This window comes from Balaenoptera borealis (genome assembly GCF_965194805.1).
Source record: "Balaenoptera borealis genome assembly, chromosome: 14".
In the NCBI taxonomy this organism is placed as follows: domain Eukaryota; kingdom Metazoa; phylum Chordata; class Mammalia; order Artiodactyla; family Balaenopteridae; genus Balaenoptera; species Balaenoptera borealis.
In genome coordinates, this window is record NC_138875.1 from 22991383 (window position 1) to 23017143 (window position 25761).

Genomic DNA, 25761 nt, shown 5'->3' on the forward strand with positions numbered 1-25761 from the left:
TGTGGGTGGGACTCGGAATGAGGGACTCGGAATGAGGGCAAACACAGCATAGGAAAGGAGGAAAAACACCTCAGCACAGTTTGGCGCAGTAAAGGGCACAAGGGATGCTTATTCCCACCTAGAACAACCTTGTGGGTATCAGAGGACAGTTCCCTCCCCCACTTCAATTCCATCTAAACTTTGATTTTTTTTTTTTTTTTTCCCTCGTATGAGTCTCTCTTTCCAACACTCTGCGCTGACCCGTTATCCTCAACAGATCCTGCTTCACCTTCTCATTTCCCTTCTTCTATGTTAGGAACTCAGGGCTGGGAAAACTGAGCCGACTCACCCCATCTGGCTGCTCCCCCGGGAACAGCCGCTCTCCGCGCCGCCCGGGACCTGAGCTTCGGCCAAACCGCTCTTCTTCACCACGTGACCGCCGCAGGTAAGGGCCGGCTGCTGGCTGGGGCGGCCCGGGCTGCGGCGGGAAGAGGCTAAGGTCCACTTGGGTTCCCCAGTCCCTTCTGGAATGTCACTCAGGTCGTTGTATCAGAGAGCTGACGTTCTCTTTGTAAAAATGTACTAGGCAATGTTGACGAAGCCGTTTTTTCTTTTCGCAAACTATGTCAATCCGTCTATGATCAATAGATGGATTATAGATCATTATATTAAGATCACTGTATTAAGAGCTTTAGATGGGAGGGAACTGAAGGGAAGGTATGGATGCTTCAAACTGAAGTGTCTCTGCCGTGTGTCCTTACCTGGTCAGCACCCAGGACACCGTCTAGGAGCTGGATATAGGCTTAGAGCACAGTGATGGAAAGTATAGATTTTGGAGTCTGGAACTCCGCTCTGCCACTACTAGCTCTTTTACTTTGGGTGAGTTGTTTGTATTACTCTAAGCCCCAGTTTCTCCTCTAAAATGGGCGTAAGTAAACCTACATCTCAAGATGATTGTAAAGGTTAAGTGAAGTACAGAAAAGACCTCTTATTTGAGAGATTGGATTTTAGAGAGCTTACGGAAGAAGTTGGTTAAAGCAGTGAATTATAAAAAATGATACGTAATCCAATACTTTACCTTAAAATATAGAATTTCCCAATCTTTAATGTAGGGCCATGGCCTTTTCTTTGAACATGGATCCTCTAGTGGGCATTTTTTGATATGTCTCTCTTGCACAAGCCACATGCATAATACTCATACATCTATGAGTTCTAGTTTTGGCTTCTGTCAATGTAGTGAGACTTTAAAGGCTTCTGGGAAGACGCGTGTAAAATCACTTTCTGTAAGATCATCCCAATTCCAGTAAATCATTCCAGATTATTAAGACTGTTTCCAAACTTCTGTCCACACGAATCCTAATTGGACAGCAGCTATTTTTAGCAACTTCCCATTGTTGAATCCTTCCAGAATATTCAATTTTGCCTTCACAGAAACAACTTCCTTTCTTTGTATTCTCCTATTTCATCAGTTTCTATAATATTTAAATTTCACAGTTACAGTAACAAGTACAGCTGTCATAAGCTGATGTTTGGTAAGCCTATGAGAACTAGTGGAGCAGAAGTTAGCAGTGGGTACTGTCAGCCACAAGCATTGGTTGGTACCGTTCGCGGAGGGCCTGCAGAACACGGTTAACCTGACGAGTTGGTTAAGCAGAGGTCAGCTAAACAGGCTCTCCTGCCGTGTACACAAAATGCTAAGTATAGTGCCTAGTATACACGTGTCCAGTAATAGTAGCTACTAATATTATTAGCATGAATACCTTCAGTGTTGGAAGGATTGTTACACATCTAACAGTTTCTTCCCCTCATTTTACAGATAAGATCAAAGTATTATGTAATTTTGGCCTTCGTAATATCGATTTTGGCTTTAATAAGTTAAAGGATTAATGACGATAAACGTAATATTTTGAGTCAGAAGGATTTAAATTTGCAAAGGCATCTGGGAGTCAGCATAAAGCACAAAACTCATCTAAGTCACCCCAAATCCATGTCTGTTCAGGAAGACCAGGTAGGACCACAACATGGCAATGGAGACAAGCTGCAGGGTCGCAGTGACGGTGAAACTGTCCCCATCGGGGACAGGGCATTAGCACAGAGGGAAGGCCTTCCCAGAGGGGGAAGAATTCGTTGAAGAACGTACGCAGGGATGAATGAAACTACAAGCAGAACCTTGCCTTAGGTGTCCAGGTGTCCTCCCGGACTCAGTCACACTAGACGAGGCACCTGGGAAGCCCAGAGCAACCCGCCAGAAGGAGGACCCAACACTCCCAGCAAAGAACGACTGTCTGTGGGCGAGTGGGTTTGTAGGTGGAGTTATGAACACCTAAAGAATTCTTTGAATCCATATACTCTGTTTCTTCAGAGTTTGTTTACAACATTCCGCTGGGAGCTCCTGTATTGCAACAGTTTTGTTTCATTGGGTTGGGTCAAAAGGACTTAATTTGCCATAAGGGGCTCTGCAGCCCCGAATGAACTTTTACTTTTGTTTTATTCTTTAAGCAGACTTTTAATTTAAGAATAGTATCCAAGAGGAGTGTACAAATCATAGCCTGTGCAGCTCGATGTGATTTTAATTTTATTTCGAACGAGAAGTTCATTGTGCTTCACAAACATGTGCCCTCCATCCCCAGTTCTCGGCAAAGACACTGACCTCTCCCCTGTTGTGCCCTCTGGCCCCAGCTGCTCCTCCCACTTCCGGGATCTCTCCTGCCAGTGGCCTCAGGTGAGTGGAGTATGCCACTTCTGGAGGTAGTTAATTTCCTCTGGAGTATTCCGGGGGTCCTTCTACACCAGCGTGTGTGTACCGTCACAAGGCACCTTGTAAAAACGGGCAGCGCTCAGGCCCTCCACTCCCTGAGACTCTGACCCCGTAATTATGGAGCCGGCCTGGCGCTTATAACAAGCACTCTGGGGGATTCTGATGTAGGAGGCCCAGCCAAAGAATGCTTTGCTTTCTCTGCCCCAAAGATGGAGATGAGCCCTGACGACCCGAGATTGAACGAGATCACAGTTTTTATCTTGTGCTGGGGAGGCAGGAGGTGGGAGGTGGTGAGCCCTGTGTTTTTCTTTCTTTTTTAAATAAAACTATCCTTATTTATTTATTCTTATTTATTTATTTGGCTGCGCCAGGTCTTAGTTGCGGCATGCGTATGGGATCTAGTTCCCCGACCAGGAATCGCGAACCCCAGCCCCCTGCATTGGGAGCGCGGAGTCTCAAACACTGTGCCACCAGGGAAGTCCCACCCTGTGTTTTTCTAACCACATGCCGAATCTCCCAAGCAGGGCGCTCAACCCTCATGTACTTTGCTCTGCTTGAGAGCCTTCCATGACCTTAAATTCTAGACGTGCCTTTTAAGAAGTGACAAGGCAGGATGCTTGGCTTCTGAGGCCTGGGGAAGTGGCCTTGGGTGGCTAAAGCCCTCAGCTGCTGTGCTAATGCTGCAAGAGAAGGCCAGTGTGAAGAAAAGGGAACCACGTTTGCTTTCCTTCCCAATGGAGGGAAGCTTCAGGCATGATTTTCTTATGCCTCAGAACAGGGACACCAGCTGTTTTTTTAATGAGACCTGTGCCCCCCTTGGTGAGTGACCATCAGCTTGAGGGAACTTTGCTTCTTCTAAGCTCCCCATACCCACTGTCTGGCGCCCATCGGCTCCGATCCAGAGCATTCAACCTGAGGAGTGGCAGGTTCCATTGATACAGAAGGTTGTGTCCAGAAATTCCCCAGAAAGAAACAACCAAGCATGTTTTTGTCCTGTGTGAATTTTTAAATCCTCTTGTCCTGGAGAGGAATCGCATAGTAATACTGGTTTCTTTCTGTCAATGCATTGCTTCTCAAAGTGTGGTCCCCAGACCAGGAGCATCCCAGCATCACCTGGGAGCTTGTTACAGATGCACATTACTGGGTCCTGCTTCAGATGTACAGAATCAGAAGCTCTGGGGATTGGGTGTGGGAATCTGTGTTTTAACGAGTCCTCCAGGTGATTCTGATGCGGACTCGGGTGTGTGAACCACTGGCTTAATGTAAAGTGTATGGGAACACCTTTTCGCTCAAAGAAAATCTTGCTAGTTAGTGGGAGTGCAATTTTCTGGGGGGGGGATGGGGTGGGTTGGGCTCCCTCATTGCAATGGTGAGGGGAGGTCTGCTGGCCAGAGATGGAGAAGAAATAGAGACTGCGGCTCTGGGGTGAAGAGGTGTATTCATGGTTCTCTTGAGTGTCTTCTGACCAAGAGAGCATGACCTAAACCTGCTGGGGGGGAGGGGCACAGAGATGATGGAGAAACCAAATCCCCATGTACCTCCAGGTCAAACAGAGTCAAATGTTCCAAAGCATGGCTGTTTAACAGGACTGGGTTCTATCCGTAACTTGCATTAAATAAGTTCCAAACTCCAGTAAAATCAGCGTGGCCAACTTGCCCTTGTTTGCCCAGGACTTTCCTGGTCTTAGCACTGAAGGTCCCATGTCCCAGGAAAGCCTTCAGGGCCAAGCTCCAATGTGTGTTTTTTGCACACCACCAATCAGTTCTCCAGTTCTCAGTGAACACTGACTGGGTGTCCTACAATTCAGTTCAATTCAACTCAGACACTGTCTACTTGAAAATAGCGTCAGATCCCACAGGTTAAGGGCTCAGTCCTCATACTTTAGAGGCCAATCACAAGTCCATGTTGTCACCTCTGCTTGTGACCAACATGCTAAAGATTGGAGGTTCCCACAACCCTGTCCTTGGGTTCGATTAATTTGCTAGAGCAGCTCATAAAACTCAGAGGAACGTTTTACTTCCTGAATCACTGGTTTATTATAAAAGGATGTAACTCAGCAACAGCCAGATGGAAGAGATGCCCAGGGCAAGACATGGGGAAAGGGCGAGGAGCTTCCATGCCCTCTCCAAGTGCACAACTGTCCCTAAATCTCCATGTGGTCACCAATCCGGAAGCTCTCTATCCTTTTGTTTTTTTGTGGAAGCCTCATTACCTAGGGACGATTGCTTAAATCATTCACCACTGGGTACTGAACTCAATCTCTAGCCCTCCTCTCCTCCCAGGAGAAGAGGGGGTGAGACTGAAATTTCCAACCATCTAATTACAGGATTGGTTCCCCTGGCAGTCAGCCCCCACCCTTAGGTGACCTAGGGTCACTTCATTAATATAATACAAGATACCTTTAATCACTTAGGAAATTCCAAGGGTTTTGTGCCAGGAATGGGGACCAAGACCAAATATATATTTCTTATTAGAAATCACAATATCACAGGGACAAAACAAGATGATTGGTCACTGGTCACCCTATTCAGTGACTGCCCATTGGAATTACCTGGTGAGTTTTAAAAATTACTGATGCTCAGGTCCACCTCCAGATATGATGGTAGACTTGGTCTGGGGTATAGACAGGGCATTAAAATGTTTAAAAGTTCCTTAGGGGATTCTAATGCAGCTAGGGTTGAGAACCACTGTTATTTCTCCTACTAAAAAAAAAGTTAAAAACCAAAACAAGTAAAGGTCAATGGTTCTGATGAAGTTGAACCCCTACTGCGCACCATACACAAAAGTTGACTCAAAATGGATCAACAGTCTAAGAGATAAAACTATAAAAATCTTAGAAAACATAAGGGTAAATCTTCATGACCGGAGTTGGCAGTGAATTCTTAGATACAGCACGAAAAGCCTGAGCAACAATGACAACAACAAAGATAGATAAATTAGACTTTGTCAAAATGAAAAACTATTATGCATAAAAAACATTATCAAGAAAATGAAAAGCCAACATACAGAATAGGAAAAAATATTTGTAAATCATATATCTGATAAGGGTCTAGTATCCAGAATATATAAAGAACTCTACAACTAAAAAAACAAAAAGATAGACAACCTAATTAAAAATGGGCAAAGGATTTGAATAGACATTTCTCTGAAAAAGGTACACAAATCACAAACATACAAAAAGACACCAGTAGTCATTAAAAAAGTGCTAATCAAACCCATAATGGCATACCACTGTACACCCACTAGGCTGAATGTAATAATAATAATACGACTGTACACCCACTAAGCTGAATGTATAATAATAATAATAATAAAACTGGAAAATAACAACGGTTGGTGATGTGGGGAAACTGGAACCCTTGCACATTGCAGCCACTGTGGAAAACAGTTTGGCGGTTCCTCAAAAAGTTAAACGTAGAATCACTATATGTCTCAGCAATTCCATTCCTGGGTATATACCCAAAGAATTGAAAGCAGATACCAAACACTTGTACACCATTGTTCATAGAAGCTCTATCCACAATACCCAGAAGGTGAAAACGACCCAAGTGTCTAACAACAGATGAATGGATAAACAAATGTGGCCTATCCATATAATGAAATATTGTCCAGACCTAAAAAGGAATGAAGTACCCATACATGCTACAACACGGATGAACCTCAAAAAGGTCATGCCAAGAGAAAGAAGCCAGACACAAAAGTCATAATATTATTTGATTCCCATTTATATTAAATATCCAGAATAGGTAATCCATAGAGACAGAGAGCCAATTAATGGGACTGGGGGGGAGGGCAGAATGGGGAGTGATTTCTTAATGGGTATGGGGTGTTCTTTTGGGATAATGAAAAAGTTTTAGGACCAGATAAACGTGGTGGTTGCACAATGTTGTTAAAATAGTTAATTGTATGTTACATGGATTTCATCTCAAAAAAAAAAAAATCAGTGGCTCACTCTTATCTACAAAATACAATTAAAACTAAACTCTTCAGCAGTCAGTCCTTCACAGCTGGCCTTTAATTACTTCCTGTAGCCTTATCTTTTACCACTCTCCTATTTTAACTGTTATTACTACCACTATCATGATACTTACTACATAGAATCCCATTAGAATCCCAATGTGTGAAATACGCTTCTGCCTCTCCATTAAAGCTCACCCACATGCAGTGGAACGTCTCTACCAGCTCTTCCAGCCCACAGTCCTCTCTTATCTCTTGGAGCTCCTAACTTTGCATTCCTCAAAGCGTGGAACTTGGGACCCGGCAGCATTGGTGTCACCTGGGAGCTTATAAGAATGGCAGAATCTGGAGCCCCCGCCCGAAACCCACTGAGTCCGAACCTGCATTTTAACAAGTTCCTCTGATGATTCAAGTGCACATTAAAGTCTGAGATGCACTGGTTTACTTTAGTGGGTCTCAAGTCAGGCTGTAGATCAGAATCACTTTGCAAGCTGTATTTATTTATAATGTAGATTTTAAATAATATATACACATGGAAAAATTACAAATTCTATACCTCGTAAACAAAGAACAAACAGCATTGCTCTGGCCATTCGGGTTTTGTGTTTCCATACGAATTGTAAAATTTTTTGTTCTAATTCTGTGAAGAATGTCATTGGTAGTTTGACAGGGATTGCATTGAATCTGTAGATTTCTTTGGGTAGTATAGTCATTTTCACAATATTGATTCTTCCAATCCAAGAACATGGTATATTTCTCCCTCTGTTTATGTCATCTTTGATTTCTTTCACCAGTATTTTATAGTTTTCTGAGTACAAGTCTTTCGTCTCCTTAGGCAGGTTTATTCCTAGGTATTTTATTCTTTTTGTTGCAGTGGTAAATGGGAGTGTTTCCTTAATTTCTCTTTCTGATTTTTCATTGTTGGTGTATAGGAATGCCGGAGATTTCTGTGCATTAATTTTGTATCCTGCAACCTTACCAAATTCATTGATTAGTTCTAGTAGTTTTCTGGTGGCACCTTTAGGATTTTCTAGGTATAGTATCATGTCATCTGCAAACAGTGACAGTTTTACTTCTTCTTTTCCAATCTGTATTCCTTTTACTTCTTTTTCTTCTCTGATTGCTGTGGCTAGGACTTCCAAAACTATGTTGAATAATAGTGGTGAGAGTGGACATCCTTGTCTTGTTCCTGATCTTAGTGGAAATGCTTTCAGTTTTTCACCATTGAGTATGATGCTTGCTGTGGGTTTGTCATATATGGCCTTTATTATGTTGAGGTAGGTTCCCTCTATGCCCATTTTCTGGAGGGTTTTTATCATAAATAGGTGTTGAATTTTGTCAAAAGCCTTTTTCTGCATCTTTTGAGATGATCGTATAGTATTTTTCCCTTAATTTGTTAATGTGGTGTATCACATTGATTGATTTGCATATATTGAAGAATCCTTGCATCATTGGGATAAATCCCACTTGATCATGGTGTATGATCCTTTCAATGTGTTGTTAGATTCTTTTTGCTAGTATTTTGTTCAGGAGATTTGCATCTATGTTCATCAGTGATATTGGTCTATAATTTTCTTTTTTTGTGATATCTTTTTCTGGTTTTGGCATCAGGGTGATGGTGGCTTCATAGAATGTATTTGGGAGTGTTTCTCCCTCTGCAAATTTTTGGAAGAGTTTGAGAAGGATATGTGTTAGCTCTTCTCTAAATGTCTGATAGAATTTGCCTGTGAAGCCATCTGGTCCTGGACTTTTGTTTGTTGGAAGATTTTAAATTACAGTCAATTTCATTACTTGTGATAGGTCTGTTTGTATTTTCTAATTCTTCCTGGTTCAGTCTTGGAAAACTGTACCTTTCCAAGAATTTGTCCATTTCTTTGTGGTTGTCCATTTTACTGGCATATAGTTGTTTGTAGTAGTCTCTTATAATCCTTTGTATTTCTGCAGTGTCAGCTGTGATTTCTCCTTTTTCATTTCTAATTCTATTGATTTGCATCCTCTCCCTTTTTTTCTTGATGAGTCTGGCTAAGGGTTTATCAATTTTGTTTATCTTCTCAAAGAACCAGCTTTTAGTTTTATTGATCTTTGCTATTGTTTTCTTCTTTTCTATTTCGTTTACTTCTGCTCTGATCTTTATAATTTCTTTCCTTCTACTGACTTTGGGTTTTCTTTGTTCTTCTTTCTCTAGTTGTTTTAAGTGTAGGGTTAGATTATTTATTTGAGATTTTTCTTGTTTCTTGAGGTGAGATTGTATTGCTATAAACTTCCCTCTTAGAACTGCTTTTGCTGCGTCCCATAGGTTTTGGGTTGTCATGTTTTCGTTGTCATTTGTTTCTATGTTTTTAAAAATTTCTTCTTTGATTTCTTCAGTGATCTCTTGGTTATTTAGTAGCACAGTGTTTAGCCTCCATGTATTTGTGTTTTTTACAGTTTTTTTTCCTGTAATTGATTTCCAATCTCATAGCATTGTGGTCAGAAAAGATGCTTGATAAGATTTCAATTTTCTTAAATTTTCTGAGGCTTGATTTGTGACCCAAGATGTGATCTATCCTGGAGAATGTTCCATGTGCACTTGAGAAGAAAGTGTATTCTGCCACTTTGGGGTAGAATGTTCTATAAATATCAGTTAGATCTATCTGGTCTATTGTGTCATTTAAAGCTTGTGTTTCCTTATTTATTTTCTGTTTGGATGAACTGTCCATTGGTGTAAGTGGGGTGTTAAAGCCCCTACTATTATTGTGTTACTGTCGATTTCTCCTTTCATGGTTGTTAGCATTTGCCTTATGTATTGAGGTGCTCCTATGTTGGGTGCATAAACATTTATAATTGTTATATCTTCTTCTTGGATTGATCGCTTGATCATTATGTAGTATCCCTCCTTATCTCTTGTAGCAGTCTTTATTTTAAAGTCTATTTTATCTGATATGAATATTGCTACTCCAGCTTTCTTTTAATTTCCATTTGCATGGAATATCTTTTTTCATCTCTTCACTTTCAGTCTGTATGTGTCCCTAGGTCTGAAGTGAGTCTCTTGTAGACAGCATATATATGGGTCTTGTTTTTGTATCCATTCAGCCAGTCTGTTTTGTTTGGGGCATTTAATCCATTTACGTTCAAGGTTATTATTGGTATGTGTGTTCCTATGACCATTTTCTTAATTGTTTTGGGTTTGTTTTTGTGGGTCTCTTGAGAAAGAAAAACGGAGTTGGAGGAATCAGGCTCCCTGACTTCAAACTATACTACAAAGCTACAGTAATCAAGACAGTATGGTACTGGCACAAAAACAGAAATATAGATCAATGGTGCAGGATAGAATGCCCAGAGATAAACCCACGCACATATGGGCACCTAATTTATGACAAAGGAGGCAAGAACATGCAATGGAGAAAAGACAGCCTCTTCAGTAAGTGGTGCTGGGAAAACTGGACAGCTACATGTAAAAGAATGAAATTAGAACACTACCTAACACCATACCCAAATGTAAACTCCAAATGGATTAAAGACTTAAATGTAAGACCAGACACTCTAAAACTCTTAGAAGAAAACATAGGAAAAAACACTCTTTGACATAAACCACAGCAAGATCTTTTTTGACCCACCTCCTAGAGTAACAGAAAAAAAAATAAAAATAAATAAATGGGACTTAATTAAGCTTAAAAGCTTTTGCACAGCAAAGAAAACCATAAGCAAGACAAAAAGACAACCCTCAGAATGGGAGAAAATATTTGCAAATGAATCAACAAAGAATTAATCTCCAAAATATACAAACAGCTCATGGAGCTCAATAGCAAAAAAACCAAACAATCCAGTTAAAAAATGGGTGGAAGACCTAAATAGACATTTCACCAAGGAAGACATACAGATGGCCAAGAGGCACATGAAAAGATGCTCAACATCACTAATTATTAGAGAAATGCAAATCAAAACTACAATGAGGTATCACCTCATGCCTGTCAGAATGGCCATTATCAAAAAATCTAGAAACAATAAATGCTGGAAAGGGTGTGGTGAAAAGGGAACCCTCCTGCACTATTGGTGGGAATGTAAATTGATACAACCACTATGGAGAACAGTATGGAGCATCCTTAAAAAACTAAAAATAGAACTACCATATGACCCAGCAATCCCACTACTGGGCATATACCCTGAGAAAACTATAATTCAAAAAGAGGCATGTACCCCAATGTTCATTGCAACACTGTTTACAATAGCCAGGACATGGAAGCAACCTAAGTGTCCATCGACAAACGAATGGATAAAGAAGATGTGGCACATATATATATAATGGAATATTACTCAGCCATATAAAGAAATGAAATTGAGTTACTTGTAGTGAGGTGATGGACCTAGAGTGTGTCATACAGAGTGAAGTAAGTCAGAAAGAGAAAAACAAATACCGTATGCTAGTGCATACAGATATGGAATCTAAAAAAAAAAAAAAAAAGGTACTGATGAACCTAGTTGCAGGGCAGGAATAAAGAGGTAGACATAGAAAATGGACTTGAGGACATGGGGTGGGAGGGCGAAGCTGGGGCGAAGTGAGAGTAACATTGACATGTATACACTACCGAATGTAAAATAGTTGGCTGGTGGGAAGCAGCCACATAGCACAGCGAGACTGGCTCGGTGCTTTGTGATGACCTAGAGGAGTGGGATAGGGAGGATGGGAGGGAGGTTCCAGAGGGAGGGGATATGGGGATATATGTATACATATAGCTGATTCACTTTGTTATACAGCAGCAACTAACACAACATTGTAAAGCAATTGTACTCCAATAAAGATCTATTAAAAAAAAAAAAAGAGCATTGCTCACCACCCAGTTCCTCAAGAAGTAAGTCCTAACCCACTGCAGTCTTTGACCGACAGTGCCCTCTGAGAGGTGTGAGGTGATCCCTCATTGTGGTTTTGGTTTGCGTTTCTCTGCTGATTAGTGATGTTGGCGTTGCTCTTTATCTTTTGATGCAGCTGTTCCATTTGCTCACCAAGGTGACATCCTGAGGAGGCCTCGGGGATGCCGTTTCTTTACATTCTTACCCTGGCACAGGGCTTTGTGTGACGATGCTTGTTAATGATGAGGCTTCAAAGAGTGTTTGTGGCTTGTATGATGATTTGTTCTTTTTTTAGTTCCATGGACCAAACACAGAGAAGAATGCTGGACCAGCCCCGTTCCATCCCCACTGCCCAGCCCAAGAAGAAAAGGACATCAGTGATATCTTTCTTTTCCAAGGTCTGAGACAAATGATTATGAACAAATGTCCCTGCTCAGCAACGACTTTGTGTGCTTGCTGTTCTGCCTTCGTTTGGTTCCTTCCATTCCTTCTACTGAGGTTCCTTCTCCTGAAAAAAAGTTTGATGACAGCTCTTTTAACACGAATAGGATGTTTATATGATAACAAGAAGATGAGTTGGGAAGAATTTAGCTTGCTGCGAACTTAATGATAAAAATATAGAATGAACTGCAGTGAATATTCAGAAATACTGATGAGACTTGGTAATCACCTGAATACCAAATAGGGCTGTGGGTCTCCTCTCCAGCCCCCACCCACTAATAAGGATGGTGAGGAAGTGGTTTGTTCTTGGATCTTGTCTGGATCTTGGTTCTGACTCCAGGACATGTTGGTATGTCCTGTGATGCGCAGAACACCAGGGCCTTCCTAGCATCAGGGGTTAAATGCTCTAAAAACCTATCTCTTGCCTTGCACTTAATTAGAGTTTAGTCCTTGAAGTACAGATTTCTGCATCAGCCACACAGCGCTTCCAATTTGCATTATTTATGCATTTCTTTTCCTAATCTTAATTGCTCAGATGCTCGCATTCTGAGGTAGGACATCCTTCAGGTGCCCTGAAATGCCTGTAGATGTGCTTTGCTAATTGTGTCAAATGCTGTTGAGAGGCTGAGTGAGGTGAGCTCTGAGAATTGACCCTGGGATTTAATTACACTGGGGGGCAGGGGGTGGGGAGCGGGTATGGATGCCATTAACCTGATTGCAGAAGGTTCAAGGGAGAATGGAGGAGAGGAGCTGAAGAAAGCAAGTATACACATGTCTTTCAAGCTTTAGCTACAAAGTAGAGCAGAAAAATGGGGAAGGGCTGGGGGAGGGAGAAGGGTCAAGGAAACTCTGAGACAGGAGGAACACAGCTTACCTTGTCCTCTTAAAGGGATCCCTATTCTCAGATCACATCAACACTTCTAAAGCCCCCTTTTCTTATTTCTGTCACACCCACAACTGTCTAGACACCTCTCTCCATAATGCCCCCAAACCTACCTCAACATTAGCTCTGTATTATTTTTCTCCACCCCTTTCCTCTTCCTCCATCCATTCTTCATTATGTAGATCAAACTAATATATTCCCAGCAAAACCCAGATGTCTTTAGGTGGAGAAATAAGGATTAAAATTGAGCGGGCAACACAGGATTTTCTTTAGAGGGAGGGATTAGGGTTGGCGATGGGTAGGGTGTGACCCTGAACACTCCCAAATCAATACATTTTTGACTCGCCACCCAGGTCTCTTGGAAACTGAGGCTCCAGAAGCAGGAGCCTCTGAAGAATGTGTTTTTCAACTTGGCAGAGAGAGCCTGGGACCCCAGTGTTAAAAAACGTCATATGGCAATGAGAAGCCTGGGAACTATGGCCTGTGAGACCCCGGACAAGGTAGGAAGGGCAGGGGGCGCTTGGCCAGCCCTCATGGCCTGGAGCCCTCAGTACTGGGATGTGGGGCTTCATGTACTAGTTGTCTACCGCTGTGTAACAGTACATCAGGGGCCTGGCGTTTATTATCTCACAGTTTCCTTGGGTCAGGAGTCCAGGTACCACTTAGCTGCTTCCTCTACTCAAGGTCTTGCAAGGCTGCCATCAAGGTGTGGGCCAGACTGCATCCCTTTCTGAAGTTCAGGGTCATCTTCCAAGCTTATGTGGCTGTTGGAAGAATTCATTTCCTTCTAGTTGTAGAACTAAGGTCCCTATTTCCTTGCTGAGTGGCCGCCCTCAGCTCCTTGAGGCCACCCTCTCACAACACGGCAGCTCACTTCTTCACGGCCAGTGGGAGAGTGTCTCCCACTCCTGTCTGCTAGATGGAGTCTCATATAATGTAAGGGAACCATGGAAATGACGTCCATCACCACTGTCATGTTTGAGAGGCCACAAGCAAGTCACTGGCTCCTTACACACTCAAGGGAAGGAGATTGTACAAAGGCACACATGACTTTTTTGGGGTCATCTTAGGGTCATCACACCTCAGTATCATCAGCCTTGGGAAACAGAGCTGCAGGTAGGATTAACACACAGCTAGACATCACCCTCCGGTGAATTTAATTTTTCTAATAATTAATGCTTGTTTAGTAAAAGATGTTTTCCCCACCTCTTCCTTCAGCATCTGTAAACTTAAGGGACCATTTCGCCTTATCCCCTGTAAAGGTACCCAATACACCCAGATCGCTAGATCATCCAGGTCCACCACCTTCCTTGACGTGCCCTCCCCAGCCTCACCCACCCATAGGCCATGCTCCAGACTGCTCTCCTCCCAAGACCAAATTGGGCTCTTGGGTCGGGTTAACGGAAGCATTTGTACTTTGCTGAGAGTTGTGGCAGCAGGTGCTGAAGAAAGCCATGGCCTCTTAGTCCAAGTCCCGGGTTATTGGAAGATTAGGAGTGGAGATACTTTTCAACTCATGGGGAGCAACTCCTGTGCTGCTAATGCTTTCCAAACCTTGGTAACAGGTGAGAAAGTATAAAATGATTGTCCTGGACCTGCTGGTGCATGGACTGTATGACCCCGTGAGTTCTGAAGTCATCCACGAGAGCCTGAAGACCCTGACCATCATCCTGGGCAAGATCCAGGGGAAAGGCTTGGGCTCCTTCTTCATTGACATCACCCTTCGGACCAGGACTTTGTTAGATGACGTAAGTGAGACAACGCAGGAAGATTCCGGGTTCTTAAAGTCAAATGTGAGCCCTGGTTGGTGTGTTGCTCAGGAAACAAGGTCTCTACTGTTCACTATTTATTAAGAAATCTTGTTGAGAGATTGGTACCGTGCTGGGGGTTATGGAAGACGTATAAAGACATGTAGGATTTCATCACCACTCCGCAAGGAGTTTTCACTGTAATAGAGCAGTGAGTACATATACACTGATGATGGTGATGCACGTGTGTACTCAGTGCTCTCTTATAAATGTAACAATAAGAGTAGTTTGCGCTTAGTGAGCCCTTACTGTGTGCCAGGCACGGTGCTGGGCAATTTACATGGATTGTCTCATCTAATCTTCACAATAACCCTGTGAGGCAGGCACTGTTATCTTCACTTTATAGAGGAGGAAACCAAGGCCTAGAAAGGTTAGGTAACTTGCCCACGGTTCACAGAGCCAGTAAGTGCACATGAAGCCAGGCCCTTTGCCCAGGGCCTGCACTCTTAACTGCCAGGTGACGAGGCAGGTGGAGCAAAAAGTGCACAGATACAGAAAACGCGAGGACTCAGAAGCTAATCAGTTAGCTTACCCCAGTTACAAACACACACACACACACACATACACACATGCACACACACACACACTAAGACAAGACCTTTAGAACAGGGAACATAGCAACAGGGAACTTGCATTTACTCGCAGAGCGTCTCGCGTGAGTTCCCCACACCTAATTCCCCAGGAGTAACCCAGCGAAAGCGGGGTACCTGCACCTCACGGGAGGAAGCGAAACCTCGAAATTCTAAAACTTGGAGCATATAGAGGAGCTGCTGGCACATTGGCCTCTCCTCCCGCTCAGAGAGGCAGAGAGGCCTTTGCTCTGGGATGTAAACCAGCTCTCTCTGGGGCTGGGAGAGGAAGGTCTCTCTCCACCTCCCTGGAATATAAGCAGATATCTGGGGGTAAGTGTCTCTAAATCTCTCTGGAGGTGCCATCTTAATGGCCAGGGCTTGTTTGCCATGCAAGTATTTTTTAAACCCAGGTCGACTGTAATTTTTGATCAGAAACTCCTTGTCATGGGGAAACCTGGGAATACTCATGGGGAGCTGTTTCTGACAGTTTGTATCCCTGTCATAATTCTCTTCACTGCCTGCCTGGGCTCCGCCCCATCAGATGATTGTCAGACTCCCAGGGGGACAGGCACCCCCTTACACATCTCTGTACATCTCACAGCATTAGGGTCATGCTTCAGATAGAGTTAGGTCTCCATAAGTGCTAGTTGAATTGAATTAAACACATACACACACACACACGTAGAACAGTGAAGAAAGTGCAACACTAAAGCAGTTTCTGTACGTGTCATGTGTGCTAAAAAATTGTTTTAAATACTTCAGAAGATGATCAGTGGTCTCCACTCTTGCTGAGTGTCTGTGACCCCCATTTCTAGGTGAGGAGGCCTGTCCCAGACCAGTCCCTTCTGGTTCACTTGGAGCTGGACAAGATCAAGAGACATTGATATAAAAATCCCTTCACCATGAGTCAGGAGGCTGGGTTGCTACCCTGATTCGCTGTTCCCTGATGGTGTGACTCTAGGTGAATCACTGAAATGCCCTGGGCCTCCGTCTCCTCACCGGGGCAGGGAGATACTCGGACCAGACAGCTCTCCTGGGAGAGGGAGGAAGGGTGGAAGCCACTGACTTGCATTCAGGGACAAACCAGTGAATCAGACCCAAAGCAGGGAGAGCTGGCAGGGCGTCAGGGAAGAAACAGAATTGTTATTTCTGCTGCAGGTGGGAGAAACTCAGACCAGGGTAAAGAGAGATGGTCTGGCAAACATGCTGGAAGTAGTAAGCAGGGGATGGGTCGAATGAATTATGATGCAGCCAAAAAAAATCCCTTTACGTATTGACATGGAAAGAGCTCCCAGAGAGAATGATGAAAAATCAAGGTGTATAACAGTGGGATGGTCCACATCCATTTGTTTAAAAATGTGGGAAAGGGCTATGTAATATATATTTCATTTTTTTCTTCTTTATTTTTTGGAGGAATCACACAAAATTTATGACTTTGTGGGGAGGGAAATTTGGTGGCAGGTGGAGAGGTGTAGGAAGGGGGACTTACTTTTTTATAAACCTTTTTGGTTATTTTGAATTTCGAACCAAGTAAATATAATCCATCTCCAAAATGTTAAATAATGAAGAAAAAAGCTGGGAAGCTGGGAGTAGCACCAGTGAGCCCCCAGTCTAACCCTCTCGTCTGCTGAAGAAGAGGTTCACTGAAGACTCAGCCCGTCTCCACTCTGTCCCCGAGCCCGGCTGGCTGAGTGCCATAGACTGGAACTGATGGCCCACCTGTAACATGCAGCAAGGAGCTAGGGCTGTGCTGTTCTCTGATGCAGCTGCCTTTTGGTACTGACCCGAGGTTTGTTGTTTTGTTCACGGGGGACCCACAGGAGAATGACAGCCTGAGATACTCGGCCTTTGTCTTGTTTGGGCAACTGGCTGCCTTTCCTGGGCGGAAATGGAAGAGATTTTTCACCTGTCAGGTGAATCAGACTCAGGATTCTCTCCTGACCCATTTACAGGATAGGAATCCCCAGGTTGCCAAGGTAAGTCCGTGACTCTAACCAACCGCATGAAACCTCAGTGCCATTCCTCAAGGGAGTTGGAATGCAGCCCTGCCGAGTCGAGATGCCAGGCCCTAAGTTCCTGCCAGTTCGGTGTCGGACACTCAGCCGTGTATCCATGTGAATCCTGGAGAAAGTGCCTCCTCGATGGCTAATCTCTCTCTGAGCAGGAGTGTTATTTTCCATTTGCTCTTGCCCCACTTGCCCGGTCCCAGGACCTGTCAACGCCAGACACACTCAGGTTAATGGGGGGGGGGGCAGGGAGGTGCTGCTTGCTCCGTGGGGCAACACCTCCTATCAGAGGAGATTTATTCATACCCAATTAGCTTTTGTCACTGCACCTGGTACGGATTTCCCACCCTTGGCTTCTTAGTTTTCTGTGAAGCTTTTGTTTTATTCTTGGAGAAAATGTGTCCTAACGGGGTTGGATCAACCTCAGGGCTGCTTTGGAGCAGGTGAGTGTTTCAAACCCATCAGGAGCGAAGGTTCCACCAAATCACCTGTCTTCTTTAAGGTCACGCATGAGGGAGGGGGAGAGAGAGAGGGAGAGAGAGGTTGAGATTGAATTTAGGAATCCAGCACTACTTTTGATGAGACAATAAGGGCTGTGGTAAAGTGTAAAGCTTTGCCCTCCCCACCAGCCCCAAATTACAGACATGGTCGTTTTATAAGCATAAATCCTTTAAGATTCAAGTTTTCAAACTTCCTGGAAGTTACTTTCACTCTTAGTGGCCCCCAGACCACAGATTGGGTGCAACACTTTTCCTTGCTTGGGATTATAAAACTCTCTAATATATATATATTTTTAATTAATTAATTTATTTTTATTTTTGGCTGTGTTGGGTCTTCGTTTCTGTGCGAGGGTTTTCTCTAGTTGCGGCGAGTGGGGGCCACTCTTCATCGCGGTGCACGGGCTTCTCACTATTGCGGCCTCTCTTGTTGCGGAGCACAGGCTCCAGACGCACAGGCTCAGTAGTTGTGGCTCACGGGCCCAGTTGCTCCGCGGCATGTGGGATCTTCCCAGACCAGGGCTCGAACCTGCGTCCCCTGCATTGGCAGGCAGATTCTCAACCACTGCACCACCCGGGAAGCCCTCTCTAATATTTTTGACAATAAAATGGTAATATTATTTCTCTCAGGCTTGCAAAACAACTTTTCGAGCCTGTTCTCCATATCTGAGACAAAGGAAGGACTACAGCTTCCAGAGTGAAGAGGATCAAAGGAACCCTAAACTCTGCCGGCAGCTGGTGAGTGAGCGAGGGCAGGAGAGGTTCTCCCAGATTCCCTGCCCTCCCAGTGTTAATGCAGAAGGCGGTCAGGCACACCAGGGAGTTACTCCCATAAAACGACTCAGGCCAAGTATGTTTCAACTGCAATTGACCCATAATGCGATGTAAATGGCAAAACACCCAGAGGATTATGCATAAAATATATTGGCAGTGCCAGCTGAGATCATTGGGTGAAATATATTGGCAGTTCCAGCTTAGATCATTGGGTGAAATATATTGGCAGTTCCAGCTTAGATCGTTGGGTGAAATATATTGGCAGTTCCAGTTTAGATCATCATTTGGATAATGACTCCTCCTCCTCTGAGAATCTGAAGATTGTTTATCCTCATGCTTTGCCTTTGACAACTGTCTACTCATTCTAGAGGCAAGGAGGTTTACTGACTCCCTTCCTCACGTGTTCCTTTGCCAATTTCTTTCAGAGCCACTATCATCCAGAGCTCCTGCAGTTCTTCTATGCAAATAAAATCCTGTAAACACAGAGCAGCAGGGAAATGGTTCTAGTGAACACATTGCTGGGGGCTGATATTCCCCCTTTTAACTCTTTGGATACTTCTGCTGCTTCTTGTGATTATGAAAGAAAAGGGGATGTTGGGAGAGCAACTGATGGCAAAAAATAATACTGTGGAATTGTATAATTACACCCAAAGTAAATTCTAAATAGCTTTTGTATGTCTCATTTTCTCCCCACACAAATTTGATGAGAAGGTGCATACTTTAAAACATTTGAAGTATATGTAGATTCAGTGCTTATTTCTCAGCTTTTTTCTTCTTAAGGGTATCCCTGTCACCAATTTTTATCTTTAATTTTACTTTTAATTTCTAAGGCTTAGGAGAATAACTACTACCTGAAGTGTTTTGTTGTTGTTGTTGTTTTTAATCTGCTATTGATACTTTGCCACTTGCTATTAACACCTTTTCTTGGCGAGACCTATTTAAAGTTGGCCAAGGTACCAAGACGTTGGTGTGGAGGGGGATAATTAGCTTCTCATCATCTTCAACAGTCAGTGCCTCCAAGATCATTCCAAACAAGAATTAATAAAGAGAAAAAAATCGATGAACATGTGTTGAAAAACCTCAAGTTAATGGTAATGTGTGGAATAGTAATAATAAATAACATATATTAAGAATGTTTGTAGTTTACTGGGTATTCTCTAAGCGCTTTGCGAGTATTACTTAATACTCACAGCAAGCTGTGAGAAAGGTACTGTTACTACCCTCATTGTGTAGATGAGAAAACTAAGGCACAGGGAAATTGAGTAACTTGCCCAAGATGACCAGTAATTGATGGAGCTGGAATTCAAGCCCTGACTTCTGGAGCCTACGTTCAGTCATCGTGTGATACTGCCTTGTTATGGAATAATTGACCGATGGTTAGAAATGTAAAAAATAAAAGAAATTTAAAAAACCCGCCACTTCTGCTCTTCTGTTTGACTCAGTTAACTTCCGCTTTTGTGTGTACTAAGTACACATTTTTATTTAATTTGTGAGCTAAATATATATTTTTATTAATCATGTCTTGGCTATTATGTCAATGTTTTGGTGATCAATCCTAGTTATAAATAGGGTCACATTACTCTTATAAAAAGTTTCAAGAAAACTCTCAGAGTTCCTCTCACCTTCCCTCCAACCAGATTGCTCCCCAAGCTTCTCCCGGAAATCCTGTTACTACCACTGAACTTGGTGCTTGGGTCAAACCTGGAACAACTATGTCCAGTATTGAAAATGGAAAACACAAGAAGGTCACACATGCTACAGAGGGATCTTAATGTCGGTCTGAGAACCAGGAGCTCCGTTTTTCTGCCCTAGCTCTCCAGAGACAGGACCATGTAACACAGATGAGGGGCGAGGTGTGTCCTAGAAGAGATGGGATGTGGGAGGTGGCCGAAGGGGCAGTTGGAGCCAGACACGAATGGGGTTTCTTTCTTCCTGTTTTGAAGCTTGGGTACCTGACCAGGAGCTCTTGAGAGTGACCCAGGCTCAGGAGTGAGCTGGTGAGATGCTTCTGAGCTAAGAGCCCTCTTCCTTCCTAGATGTTGGCCTGTTTGAAACTATATCGCAAGGTTGGTTCAGAATCTGATGCAGTTCTAGTAAGTGATCAGTAAGTGGTGTGAGAAATGACTGCATTCTGCCAGCTTTCAAAAAGGCAGGGGTAGAGCGGGGCAGGCAGGTTACATGCTCTAGAGTACAAACATCTGTGCACTGAATGCCCCTCAGTTGATTAAAATTGTGGAAGATGCTGTTGAATTCTTTGACTTTAAGACTTGTGGTAGACTGTTGCTTCGGTGGCCTCCAATGAATCATGCCTCCTGATATTCATGTCCTTGTGTAAATCTCTCCCTTCAGATCTGGGCTGGCTTTGGGACCTGCTTTAACCATTAGCATGTTCTGGAAGTGCCATGTGCTAGTTCTAGGCTATGCTTTAAGAGCCCAACAGCTTCCTCTTTTGCAGTCTGGGTTAAGCCAGCTGCCATGTAAGAAGCCAGACTACCAGAAATGAAGAAGAATGTCTGAAGTCTCCATTTTGGAAGGAAGACTAAGATAACCTCATGGAGATGCCACGTGGAGGAGAATTGAGAAACCCAACTATACGGTTCAGCCACTCAGGATGGCTATTCTCTTGCTCTCTGTACATGCCCTGCTCGGCCAGACCCTGCTTCACTCACATGACTATCCAATCCTCTTAATTATAGGGCTTAATTAGCCCCTGGTAACCAGTGAGCCCACCTGATGTCAATTCCGCCTATAAATGGTAGCCTCCTTCTCCCCTGAGTAGCAAGACTGCTGGCATGTCCTGCCTGGTGCCTGCCGCACATGGTGGGATGTTGCTCCAGGACCCTTTGCGTAAGATCCCCCTGTCCAATAAACCATTGATGTCCCCGCCGCCGTCTCCAGGCTCTTTCTTTGGCCTCAAGGCTGGGCAGCTACAAGGCTTGCAGGCCTGTGGGGTGCAGCCCAACACCAACCCTTGGTGAGGTCTGAGACCCAGACATATGACACAAGTTGGCCATTCCAGCCAGACCCCAGTCATTCAAGCTACTCCAGCTGTCATCGTGTGGAAAAGAGACCAGCTGTCTCCATCAAGCCCATCCCAAACTGCAGAATTGTGAGTAAGTAATCAAGTGAGTGTTATTTTTAAGTCACTAACTTTTGGGATAGTTTGTCACTCAGCAATAAGTAACCAAAAAAAAAAAAAATTCCTTGTCACTAGTGTTGTCTTTTGGCCAGTTTTGTTTTGCTCTTAATAAGTCCACTTTGAGTTTATACTTCTAGAAAATTATGTCGTCATGGAATGTCAACATGGAGAGCAAGGGTCCATGCCTTGATTTTCTTTCCGTATCTCACTGTATCTATCCCAGCACCCAGCGCATAGCAGATGATAAGGAAACATTTGCTAAATGACTGAATAGTTCCAAACAAGTGGGAATAGAGTCCAAACACTAGTTTGCCATCTGGGCTCTCAGCCATGGGCTCACACTCTTCCTTTCCAGCTTTTTCTTCTGTTACTCTCTCTGCTTCAGTGAAGTTTGGCCCATCTCTTCCCTAAACACTGCTGGGTCTCTTAGGTTCCCTGCCTTTGCTCAGTCTGTACTTTGTGCTTCGAATCCCTTCACTCCCACACCCAGGCACACTCACACGTACACACACGCACATCTGGTGTGTATTTCTTGTCCTTACTCCAAGACCTGGGTCAAATGCCTGATCCCCTCAATCAGGGAAGAACTCGCATCTCTGAATGCCCAGAATATTCTAGCAGTCTTCTGCCACTTAACATGTTTTACCTCATTTGAAAGTTTTTTAACCTACAGTTCTTTCCCCCCTCTGTTAGATTGAAGCTGCTAAAGGTTGTGCCCTATCTTGTATATTTTTGTATCTCCTATATGACCTCAAAGGTGCTCAGTAGGTGCTTAGTAAATGAATGTTGATTGGGGGGAAAAGTCAGAAAGTCATCTGAAGTTATTGCTCCTTGGGAGGAGCCCATTTTGACAAGTGAGGGTGATCATTTCTCTCCTTATAACCAATTTACAGGTTCCTTTTACGCTTATGTATTTAAAGTTTCTCTTCCCCCATGAGATACCTGTTAATTTGAATGCCAACCTAAAGACAATGCTTTGACATTTCTTACTTTGAAACACTAGACATAGGACAGTTGAATGAATGAAAGAGAAAGGAAAGTTCAAGTGCTACCATGCTAAGTGGTCAGGGAGGGGTGTGCATAAAACTTGGTCCCAGCTTTCTGGTCACTCATGAAATCGGTCTTTTTAAAGGGAGAGGAGAAGGGAGAGAAAAAGACACAGAAGGAAGTTGAGGACCTAACAAGTGTGATCAGTACTGGTCATCGGTGTGAACAGAATCCTGGAGAGTAATTGAGGGAATGCTTCACACGTTATAAGAACACTAGAGTGTGGTTTGTAAAGAGGAATGGGCAGCCGAGTAGGAGAGCCAGAAGGTAGTGTTGGTAAATAAGGCAGACACATATTTCTGCTCTTCTATATTTTCCAAGTTTTCTGCAATAAGCATGTATTACTTTTACAATCATAAAACACATGCCAAAATGCTCTTTTAAGGTAAAAATTAAATGCCTACTGGTGTGTAAAGTGATATATTTTGGAAAGCTTGGGATGGTTATTGTTTACTCTCAGTAGTATGTGTTTGCCTTTGCCCTTTTGTGGCATTCTCTTTATTTTTTGGCTGCATCGGGTCTTAGTTGCCGCACGTGGGATCTTTGTTGAGGCATGCGGGATCTTTGGTTGCGGCATGCAGTCTCTTCATTGCGGCACTCAGGCTTCTCTCTAGTTGTGGCATGAGGTTTTTCTCTCTCTAGTTGTGGTGCAGGGGCTCCAGAGCGCATGAGCTCTGTAGTTTGAGGCACGTGGGCTCTAGGTGAGGTGCACGAGCTCAGTAGTTGTGGAGCAGGGACTTAGTTGCCCCACGGCATGTGGGATCTTTGTTCCCCGACCAGGGATCAAACCTGCATCCCCTGTATTAGAAGGCAGATTCTTTTACTGCTGGACCACCAGGGAAGTCCCCTTTCGTGGCATTTTTGTTTTAACTTGTTGATGACATAACTTGTTGACAAGTGAAAGGGCTTATGGGTAATTATCAGGGTATTGATGTTACTGAATTTACATTCTTCCAGTCTGACCATAGGAGAATAAGTCTCTTGTTTCTATATTTATTTATGTGTTAAATGTTCTTAGAAAATCCTTGGGTTCTAGATAAACCCAATACATCCCAATTTACTGAGGAGAGGTAGTTTGATATTCAAAGCCCCCTGTTATTTACCAAGTTAAGCACAGACTTCCAAGCCTGACGTATAAGACTCTTCAGAGACAGCAACCTCTAATTTCCCTTGGCTCTTCTTAAATTCCTACTTCCTGAATACTTCACCCTCCATGTCCTTGTTTCCACCCACCATTCCCTGGGCTGATTCCAAATGCCCTTATTCTTCCGAGGGAGAACAAAGCAGTTGGGAGGATGGGGCCTGGAATTAGCCACCCTCCTGCCCCTCCTCCCAGTGTGAATCTGGCTCTGCCACTTACCCATGTGACTCTGGGTAAGCCAGGGCACCAAGCCTCAGTTTGCTGATCTCTGAAATGGACACAATAACCCAACTCAAAGAGTTGCTGTGCTACAAATATCCAATTAAATAACACTGAGCTCTTCACACAGTGCTTGTGTAACAGGGAAGAACAAAATCTGACTCCATGTTGGATCTGTTTCTTTTACATTTAACCTTTGCTCTCTGTTGCTTTTTGTTCCTATAATCACTAAAATGATGTTGTCTATAGCTGTTGGCATAAATAATGTCATGCCTAGGGGAACCCTGCCCGTCTGCCTGAATGTTAAACTAAAGTGCCTTTGTTCAACTCACAGGGAGACATTCTGACTGTGCCCACCTGTGAATGGCTGCAGAAAAGAAGAAATTAACACATCCCCTCCCTGATGCTGGCCAAGCCAAGAGATATTTTGCAAGACTAATGGCCTTTTCACTTCACTTCCTCACCTCCTCCCCATCTCTGTTCTATAAAGGAAACTGGCATCCATACCTCGATAAGATGGTACTCTAGGATATTAGTCTGCCATCTTCTCAGATGCTTAGCTTTCCAAATAAAGTCGCTATTCCTTGCCTCAACACCCTGTCTTCCGATTTATTGGCCTGTCGTGCAGCAAGCAGAGGGAGCTTGGACTCGGTAACAAATTTGGCTTATAGAAGGTGCTCTGGAAACTCTAGTTAATTTTGCTCCTCACCTGCAACCAGCTCTCCAGATATTGTTCCTTCTCTTTCTGAAGGCACCCAGGTCTTCAGCAAGGTCCATTCTGGCCTGCAGTATGGGGATGTGGGTCTCATCCCAATTCTCCCCAGTGAAGGACTGGAGTCCCAGGGGTAGTTGTGCATCCTGCTCCTCACCAGGCCCCCAAGACTGTAGCTTTGAGCCTGGCCCCCCACCCATATTCACTGAAGATGGTTGAGTTTATTGAATTGCAAATGCTGGTGCCTCAACCAAGCCTGAATCTGCCACCTTGTAGGTGTTGGAATGGCTTAATGCATCTTAATAAGAAAGAATCGTGGGCTTCTCTGGTGGCGCAGTGGTTGAGAATCTGCCTGCCAATGCAGCGGACATGGGTTCGAGCCCTGGTCTGGGAAGATCCCACATGCCACGGAGCAACTAGGCCCGTGAGCCACAACTACTGAGCCTGCGCGTCTGGAGCCTGTGCTCCGCAACAAGAGAGGCCGCGATAGTGAGAGGCCCGCGCACCGTGATGAAGAGTGGCCCCCGCTTGCCGCAACTAGAGAAAGCCCTCGCACAGACACGAAGACCCAGCACGCCAAAAATAAATAAATGAATAAATAATTAAAAAAAAAAAAAAAAGAAAGAATCGTACCTGAATAAGAATAACAAGTTGTTCTTTTCCACTGGGCTCTTGCTGGGGTGCTGTGACTCCTCAGAGCAGGAGGTGGGCCTTTTCTTGCTCCAGAGATAGCTCCAAGGGCTCTGTTCATTCCGTCCTAATGGTTCCAACAGCTCTGTTAATCATTCTGTGTTGTATCTTGGGAGTGATCTCTTGTTAATAATTAACGCCTTACCTTCTGTTTCCAAATGTGACTGCTGTAATCATGTTCCTTTCAAGCTAATGAGTTTCCTGCAGTAAGTTGCAAATGTTAACCAGGAAATGGCCCAAATGTCTCCCTGCAAGAAGAAATGTTTTTCAGAAATGTAGATCAGAGAGTTAAAATGTCATTTCTTAACCCA

General features: G+C 43.7%; 1 protein-coding gene across 5 annotated transcripts; it reads left to right on the top strand.

The window, feature by feature from the left end:
* Nucleotides 1–304: 304 nt before the first annotated feature.
* Nucleotides 305–25381, top strand: MRO (maestro). Of its 5 annotated transcripts, none has more exons than XM_082355440.1 (6): nt 305–424; nt 11817–11919; nt 13199–13345; nt 14411–14593; nt 17046–17201; nt 18359–25381. In XM_082355440.1, exons 2-6 carry the CDS (start codon nt 11821–11823, stop codon nt 18614–18616), a joined length of 843 nt encoding a protein of 280 aa, XP_082211566.1. In that variant the 5' UTR covers nt 305–424; nt 11817–11820; the 3' UTR covers nt 18617–25381. The 5 variants fall into 5 exon arrangements, with proteins under 5 accessions (XP_082211566.1, XP_082211567.1, XP_082211565.1 ...); XM_082355441.1 differs by lacking the exon at nt 305–424 and having other exon boundaries at nt 8213–11919; nt 18359–18466; nt 18928–25381; XM_082355439.1 differs by lacking the exon at nt 305–424 and having other exon boundaries at nt 8213–11919.
* The last annotated feature ends 380 nt before the right edge of the window (nt 25382–25761 follow it).

Bases quoted from the DNA above. Each gene is read 5' to 3' on its own strand.
- MRO (XM_082355439.1), top strand. From the start codon at position 11,761: ATGATGAGGCTTCAAAGAGTGTTTGTGGCTTGTATGATGATTTGTTCT. The intron at 11,920-13,198 runs GTCTGAGACAAA...CTCGCCACCCAG, and splicing joins TGATATCTTTCTTTTCCAAG to GTCTCTTGGAAACTGAGGCT. The intron at 13,346-14,410 runs GTAGGAAGGGCA...CCTTGGTAACAG, and splicing joins CCTGTGAGACCCCGGACAAG to GTGAGAAAGTATAAAATGAT.